Source organism: Callorhinus ursinus, unplaced genomic scaffold (assembly GCF_003265705.2).
Source record: "Callorhinus ursinus isolate GAN/ISIS: 27379988/994484 unplaced genomic scaffold, GSC_fseal_2.0 scaffold1977, whole genome shotgun sequence".
Classification (NCBI taxonomy): domain Eukaryota; kingdom Metazoa; phylum Chordata; class Mammalia; order Carnivora; family Otariidae; genus Callorhinus; species Callorhinus ursinus.
Window position 1 is genome coordinate 1 of NW_027399031.1, and position 9,098 is coordinate 9,098.

At 39.3% G+C, this 9,098-nt stretch overlaps 1 protein-coding gene across 1 annotated transcript; it reads left to right on the forward strand.

The window, feature by feature from the left end:
- Nucleotides 1-2,533: 2,533 nt before the first annotated feature.
- Nucleotides 2,534-3,502, forward strand: LOC112818399 (olfactory receptor-like protein OLF4). The gene has a single exon (XM_025865507.1). It carries the CDS (start codon nt 2,534-2,536, stop codon nt 3,500-3,502), a length of 969 nt encoding a protein of 322 aa, XP_025721292.1.
- The last annotated feature ends 5,596 nt before the right edge of the window (nt 3,503-9,098 follow it).

Sequence of the window (9,098 nt, forward strand, 5' to 3'; positions counted from 1 at the left end):
TCCAAATGCAGCTTTGTCACATATTAAATGTCCATATATAATGAGACTTAATTCCTGAATCATTCAACAAATACCAGAGCATCCGCTATGTGCCAGAAATTTCTAAGAACTTTATATGTAATACGTTTTTATTTCAAGGTCTTGGGGAATTTTATTATTCATGCATGTTGATTTTATGGAATTACTGCTCCTGTAGAGCCTGTTTCAGTTAGTTCTCTGAAGTCCCTTCAATGTTGTTGAAGACTGTTGTACTGAACCTGCTCTCTTTAACCTGGTTTTATCTCCTCTGTCATTCTCTGGATTTCATAATGTCTCATTTTCTTCAATTCGTTTCTATACGAATCCATATACATCCACACCCATAAAGAAAAAGATGAACAGTGCAGGTGAAGTCCCTGCCTCTTTGGTCCTTATGCCACAGTGATAGACAAGAGCGCAGTGAGATAAATGTGAGTCCAAGATAAAATCTTCAGATAAGTCACATGAAGAGTATTCAGAGTAAGAGGATAGATTGTCACGGGGTGTGTAGGATTTTACGAAGTCTGGAGAGGCCTTTGCATGGTGGACAAGGAACAGAAATGTGAGCAGTTGTGCTCATCGGACTTGTCGATAAAGTGACTAAAACCAAAGCCTAAGAATAACAAATAAACCAGAAAAGATGTCACATAAAAGTGATAAAGGGGAAAAAAGGGAAAACTGAAGGGGAAGACATCAGTGAGGGAGACAAACCATGAGAGACTCTGGACTCCAAGAAACAAAGGTTTCAGAAGGGAGGGGTTGGGGGGTAACAAGGTGATGGGTATTAAGAAGGGCACATGTTGTGATGAGCACTGGGTGTTATATGCAACTAATGAATCATTGAACACTACATCAAAAAATAATAATGTGCTATATGTTGGCTAACTGAACAAAATACAAAAAGTAATAAAGGGGCTCACCTCATCTTCTACTGGACCAAATAAAAACCAATTGGTCACATAAATATGGAAAAGGTACAGGAAAAACAAGTCTAAGGTATTTGCTACCTCATGATAAAAACGCACAAATTTTTGGTGTGTTGAATTACTCTCTTTACTCATTTTTCTCTTGTGATGTTCAATCTGTAAAGTGTTTCACACCATAAAAATGTCACTACTTTGTGTTTTGGACAAATTTATTTTTTCTCTTTTATTATTTTTGCTGGGCCTAAATGGGATAAAACCAGGATTGCATGCCACCTGCACCAAGGAAGCTTTCCTTCCTCGCAGTCTCTCAGGGCAACTGAGCTTATTAGATCATTTTACTCTTTATGTCCATTGCATTTCTCCTTCCCTCCGTCTCTCCCTATCTCTCTGTTTATTGAAAGCAATTATTTATGTTTCTTTACACACAGGTCAGAAAGTAGCCATTCCAAAATGGAGCCCCAAGATGATTTGTCCCTGGGAAGCTACAAATAGGAATTTCTGGGTAATATTTCTACATTCCTTATGGGAAAGGTAATATGATGTGTATGCATTCATATCCTAAATAGTGTGTTGGAGCAGGTAGGGGGAAGTGAGAAGGACGTAGAAGTAACACAGGACATGATGTGCTGTGTTGTGTGTGTGTGACAGTGTGTGTGTGTGTGTGTGTGTGTGTGTGTGTGTGTGTGTGTGTACACCTTGATGAGTGAGAGCAGTCCTCAGAGCAGGGATACTCAGCCCCTCTATTACAAGGTGACCCTTACAATTCACAGGCCAAACTCAATCAACAGATGATACTAAGGAGGGATGTTTGATTGACAGGATGCTATTGCAACAAGATCATAAAGTGGAAGAAGTACGTAAGTGGCGATGAGGAAATTCCTGTGTCTTGAACTTTAAGCAGCTATGAGACCACATGGTTATAGGAAATTCACTGCTACTACCTCTCATCACTCTACCTCTTGTCCATTCCCCTCAACACACCGGCTTCCTTCTGAGCCTTGATTTTCTGACAGAAGCCTCAGGGCCTTTTCACTGGCCGTTCCCTTTGCCAGGAAGACCACCTGTCTTCCACCCTCTATTCCTTGAGGTCTCTGTGCAAATGTCACCTTCTTAGAAAATCTTGACTGAACACCCAACCTAACAGCCCATCCACTCTCTCCTTTAACCTGCTTCTGTTTCTTCATAGCATCTGTCCTCATCACATGATTATTTATATGCTTATATATGCTTCTATCTTATAACCATTAATCACACAGGTCAGAGGGACTTTTGCTATTCAGCACCCTCTATTTTATGAATAGGAATTCTTGAAACATGGTTGACATTCTATATATCCCTTAAAAGGATGAAATAATTTCTTATTAATCTGTACAATACCTGATCTTTGGGGAAAATCTGATATTGAGTTGGAAATTCCTAAACAGAGAGGAAGTGGGAAAAACCTCAAGGGTCCCAGATCCATTAAAAAACATTGAAATTAGTTTCTTGACTGGAAAATATAAATTATAGCATTTCCACAATTTGAGCAATGCTCACTTTTGTGAAAATTAGTCATTATTTTCCCCTGTTCTGCTAGTCACCTCCACCGCATGGACCCACGAAACAATACAGGAATTTCAGTGTTCCAGCTTCTGGGATTTTCAGAGGGACCAGAACTGCAGCCCCTTATATTTAGGCTTTTCCTCCTCATGTACCTGATCACTGTGTTTGGAAACTTGCTCATCATCCTGGCTGTCAGCTCTGACTCCCACCTCCATACCCCCATGTACTTCTTCCTCACCAACCTGTCCTTTGTAGACATCTGTTTCACCTCCACCACCATCCCCAAGATGCTGTGGAACATCCAGACTCAAAGCAAAGTGATCACTTACAAAGGCTGCCTCAGCCAGATGTATTTTTTCATACTGTTTGCAGGGTTAGATGTCTTTCTCCTGACTGTGATGGCTTATGACTGCTTTGTGGCCATCTGCCATCCCCTGCACTACATGGTCATCATGAACCCCCGTCTCTGTGGACTGCTGGTTCTGATGTCCTGGATCATGAGTGTCTTGCATTCCATGTTACAAACCTCGATGGTGTTGCGGCTGTCCTTCTGTACAGAGGTGGAAATCCCCCACTTTTTCTGCGAACTCAATCAGATGATCCAACATGCATGTTCTGCCAACTTTCTCAGTAACATAGTGCTGTATTTTGCAGCTATGTTGCTGGTTGGTGGTCCCTTCATTGGGATCCTTTACTCTTACTCTAAGATAGTTTCTTCCATACGTGGGATCTCATCAGCTCAGGGCAAGTATAAAGCATTTTCCACCTGTGCATCTCACCTCTCAGTTGTCTCCTTATTTTATTGTACAAGCCTAGGAGTGTACTTTAGCTCTGCTGCTATTCAGAGCTCCCCCTCAAGTGCAGTAGCCTCAGTGATGTACACAGTGGTCACACCCATGCTGAACCCCTTCATCTACAGCCTGAGGAACAAAGACATAAAGGAGGCTCTGATGAGATTCTCTGGGATGGCAGCTCTAAAGGGGACAATCATCTGGGTGTTGAAAAAGTGCCCATGATGGCAGAGCCCAAAGCTTGAGCCAATTTTGAAATTCTTCGGTCAGATTGTGGAATTGGAGCATGTCTCTTGTATTTTTTTTTCCTGGAATTCTTTTTTATTTTTTCCGACATCTCTGCATAATTTACATAACTCACTTTATTTTTTTTTTAAGATTTTATTTTATTTTTTCGACACAGAGAGACACAGTGAGAGAGGGAACACAAACAGGGGGAGTGGGAGAGGGAGAAGCAGGCTTCCCACTGAGCAGGGAGCCCAATGCAGGGCTCGATCCCAGGATCCCAGGATCATGACCCGAGCCGAAGGCAGACGCTTAATGACTGAGCCACCCAGGTGACCCTACATAACTCACTTTATTAAGCTTTGTGATAACTCATGATACTCAAGAGATCGTCCCTTCATCATTTCCCTACTCTGTCATGTCATTCCTAACCTCAGATGTGAAATATTTGCACATTCTCACTCATGCAAAGAACTACATGAATCTGTTAAGAATAATTTCTTCTCAAATAAAATATATCATAGTAAGTATTATTTCTTTAGTTTGACTGAATAATACTGCTATGGAAAATCTACTCTTGGCCACCACAGCTATTTATGTAAGTTTATAACAGAGAAAAATCTAAGACCATCGTGCTTCCCTTTTGTGAACATCATTCCTTGGTATATGGCTACCTTAACTGTTCTTCCTGAGAATGCAGACTTAGATGTACTGGTGGCTCTACCTATTCATGGGGATTTTTCTACACATTAGGATCCTGTTGTTACACAGCTAATGTCCACCATGCCTCCCATAGTCACTGGCAAACAAAATGATAATAAAATACATATCTTCAAGTGGAATATATGCAGAAAGACAAATATGGAAAAGATAGGTTGACATAACATGGCCTTAGAGTCAAACTTGACTTTAAGGACGATGAAGCAAAATATTAAATCATACATTTATTGCTATGCAAAAATACTTCTTTCTCAGGCACTTCATCTACCTGTTGAATTATGGTATATCAGATTCCATCTGTAAGGTGTATTCATTAAGAGAAAGACTGGTGGTTTGATAGGGGTTTTATTAAATTATTTTCTGGATTCTGGTGGAAAATTTCAAGTGCTACATATAAATATGATTCCTTCCATTTCCCTAAATGAAATGTCTCCCACTCATTTGAAATTTTGCCATAACCTCTAAACAGGAAGCAAGTGAACAACATCAGTATCATCCACTATATATCATCCTCTTAATCACAGCATGACTCACCAGCAAGCTTGGATTCCCATCTATGTGTGGATCAGAGTCACAGGTTTTGTGCACACATGCGTGTCCTTCCAACCTTTCCATGTTACCTCAAATGGGCCTCAAGGGAGTCATATTTTAATAGAGTTACATGAGATAAACTTGAAGAACAGAGTAATCATGAAGCCGACCTTCAAGTATCAGAACAAATGTGTGGTGATGAGCACTGGGTGTTATACACTAATGAATTGTTGGACACTACAACAAATCTAATGATCTACTATATGTTGGCTAACTGAACATAATAATAAAAAAATTAAAAAATAACAAATGCCTGGAATAAAAAAATCAGATTATTACAAATACCATGAGTTCTGCCTGATTTATTATATCAATTAGCTCTTCCTGCATACAAAGCAACATAAAATTAAATGGCATAATATAATATCTTTATTATGGAAGGGCATTGTAGGGTAGGGAGTTGTTCTTATCTCTTCAGGGCTCCACATGCGTCCTTAGTCAAGTGCGGATCTATAGATTATGTTGCTTTTTGTGTTTTTGTTTTTTCAAAGATTTTATTTATTTGCCAGAGAGAGAGCACAAGCAGGGGGGAACAGCAGGCACAGAGAGAAGCAAGCTCCCCGCTGAGCAGACAGTCTGATGCAGGACTCAATCCCAGGACATTGGGATCATGACCTGAGCCAAAGGCAGATGCTTAACCAACTGAACCATCCAGGCGCCCCTATATGTGTGTGGCTGTAGTGCTCTTCCATCTTGAACCAATTTATGGCATTTTATTCCTTTTATATATGTAGGCTAATCTAGCTTACCAAAAAATGAGTTTATTAAATGTGAATTATCTTAAATTAATTCCATTATTTTAATATCCACCTGTGAACTTTTGCTTTTTCACAGTTGGAAGAGAGCTCTCCCACCCTGTTAGGTTTTACTCAGCTAACGGTACTCCAGATCTGACCCTGAGTCATGCACCACTAGAATTTTAATTTTTAATTAATTTATTGGAACACTATTACATGTGATAAACTGTACATGTTTGAAGTGTACAACTTTAGGAATTGAAAGAGTCATTGAAAAATCATGGGTACATACGGCATGGTTCCATTTCCATAGAACTCCAGAAGATGCACAATAAGTTCTAACAGCTTCTTATGCAATTGTTAGGGTGTAATCCCCCAGCCTTCATTTTCTTCTGAAGGCAATGTGGAATCATAAACCTAACTTCAAGGGATGTTGTAAGGAAAGATGAAATATGTGGAAGTACTTTGTTGGGTCCAAAGAATGTTCAAGAACAAGGGTTGTGTGTATGTAAATGTATGTATATTCTTGTACATTTTATTTCAAGAAAACATACTCACATGAATATTTGTACATGCACAAGAATTATAACCTTCTTTGTAGCTCATTATAACCTATCTACTGTGTTGAAAGAAAGCTTGAGAGAAACTTGTAGGGTAAAGAAGTGAAAAGATTGAATGTTCGCATTCACATGAAATTTTAGGAATATAGATATTTGGACAAAAAAAGTTAGAGTAGAACAGCTGGCCTTAATGTTCACAATGAATCGATTTCCCTATCTGAAGGCTCAGAGTCCTCATATACAGAACTACATGTACGTTTAAGCAAGGAGCACTTCTCTGTACCAGCTTAGAAGGCTGCATATCTCCAAAATGACTTTAGATTTTTCTTCTACTTAAGGTAGGGGTTCAACACAAAATGCCATTACCCAAGGAAGCTAAGTGAATGAATTCAGGGGTATAATGCAGTTTCTTCAAAGAAATTTTATTCGAGAAATGTCTTTGTCACTTTCTTTTGCTGCTATCAGCAATTACCACACTGAGGTTTTAAAAGAAACAAATTTGCACTCTTCCAGTCCTGGAGGTAAAAGCTGAAAATGAGTCTTATTGGACTAAAATCAAGATGTCTCTGCAGGGCACAGAGAGCATAAATTCCCACCTAGTTACATGATTCTGGGTGACCATTTTTTCTCCACAAAAATGCAAGTCCTAATCTACTTGGCTCCCAAAAATGATCCTCATTAAAGTCACTTTTTAACAGTTATCCAAAATAAACTTGAATAACCGAATGATTATGAATGTTGCAGCATAGCAAGCCAACTGGGAAGTGAATGGCTTGCTATAATGTCTTTAGTATCAAATGGAATTGTATGGTGATGAATTGTTCTCATTTCTGTTGATCTCCTCAAGAGTCTTGAATCACCCGTGTGTCAGCTGAGGGGGCTCTGAGATCTTGCCAGGGCATTCTAATATCATTGGGCCCTGGCTAGATAGCTGTGGCTGATCCAGGGTGGCCCTGGCTTGGACAGCTGGGCTCTGCTCCACATGTCCTCATTTACTCTGGCAGCCCACTCAGCTTAATTCACTTTTTGGAGGCAGAATTCCAAGACAGAGCAGAGAAATGCACCAAGGCTGTAAGGTTCACTGTCACTCCCATCATATCCTGCTGGCCACAGCAAATAAAAAATCCTAATCCAGCCCAGAGCAAAGATGGAGGAAGAGTCTCCACCACCTGATGGAAAGTGCTGCACACACTGCCAAAGGCATGGCTACAGAGAAAGACGTATATCTGGAGCCATTTCTGCAAACTATCATTGGTGTAAATTTCAATTTGAAGGGTTTCATTTCCACTTCCATCTTCAGCAGTGGAATGAACTCAGAGAAGACAGTGAAACTGAATTATGTGTCCACTGGACAGTTATGGAAATTCTACTTCAAAAGGCCAGGTTTTTCTCAAAATATAAATATTTCCTCCCCACCCCTTGCCTATAGATCACCATTCTTAATCTAAGAAAAGATCAAAGAAATAGAAGTTTTTCTTTCCAGATGCCTCAGAGAGACCAGCAACCTCCTATCTAACTCACTGATTGATGGAGCTAAGAACTGTTGTATCACTGATGATATCTTCCTGGCATAATTATGTAGATACTGTTTTCCTATTGAATGACCTTCCTATTGACATATTCATAATGGTTTTCATCCTGGTACTCTGTTTTGTTTTTTATAGGGAGGGTTCTGCTGAAAGGAGGTGACATTTGAAATACAAATAGAAGATTGGAACATAAGGAGGACATTAGGAGAAGGAAGGGAAAACTTAAGGGGGGAAATCAGAGGGGGAGATGAACCATGAGAGACTATGGACTCTAAGAAACAAACTGAGGGTTTTAGAAGGGAAGGGGGTGGAGGGATGGGTGAGCCCGGTGATGGGCATTAAGGAAGGCATGTATTGCAGAGGGCGCTGGGTGTTATACGAAAACAATGGATTATGGAACACTACATCAAAAACTAATGATGTACTGTATGGTGAATAACATAACATAATAAACAAATAAATGAATGAATGAATGAATGAATGAATGAATAAATAAATAAATAAATAAATAAATAAAAGAAGAGACCAGGGAATATTTTTTCTTCATTTATCTAGTTTTATTGAAATGTAATTGACAGGGATGGCTGGGTGGCTCAGTCAGTTAAATGTCTGCCTTCAGCTCAGGTCATGAGCCCTGGTTCTTGGATCGAGTCCCCCATCAGGCTCCTTGCTCAGCGAGGAGCCTGCTTCTCCCTCTGCCTGCCACTCCTTCTGCTGTGCTCTCTCTCTCTCTCAAATAAAGATAAAAAAAAATCTGAAATGTAATTGACATATAAAATTGTGATTGGTAATTTCATGTACATACACATTGTGAAGTGATCCCCAAAATAGGTTAATGAATACATCCGTCACTTCCATCCATTTATTTTTGTGGTAAGAACATTTACTATGTACTCTGTTAGCAACATGTAAGTCTATAACACAATTTAGTTAACCATAATAACCATGTGGTATATTACGTTCCCTGAACTTATTCATATAACAGAAGGTTTGTAGGCTTTCAGCAGCATCTTCTCATTTCCCCAAACCCCAGCCACCAGCAAATGTCAACCACATCTCTGCTTTCTATGAGTTCAGGTTTTTGTATTTCATGTATAAGTGAGATCATACACTATTTGTCTTTCTCTGTCTGATTATTTCATTTAGCCTAATACCCTCAAGGTCCAATCATCTTTTAACAAAGGAAAGGATGTCTTCCTTTTCTTTATTTGTAGAATTCTATTGTATTAATATGCCTTCATTATTAATTCATCTGTTGATAGAGACTGGGCTGTTTCCATGCCTTGGCAATTGTGAATAATGTTGCACCAAATGTAAGGGTAGAGATATCTGAGATATTCACAAATATGTGGGAATTAAATCACACCAACCGTGGAAAGCTGCTGGCTGAAAGAAGAAACCAAAAAGGAAATTGAAAAATCTTGAATCAAATGAAAATGTAAACACAGCCTATCAGAAC

Coding starts and splice junctions, on each gene's coding strand:
- LOC112818399 (XM_025865507.1), top strand. CDS start 2,534: ATGGACCCACGAAACAATACAGGAATTTCAGTGTTCCAGCTTCTGGGA.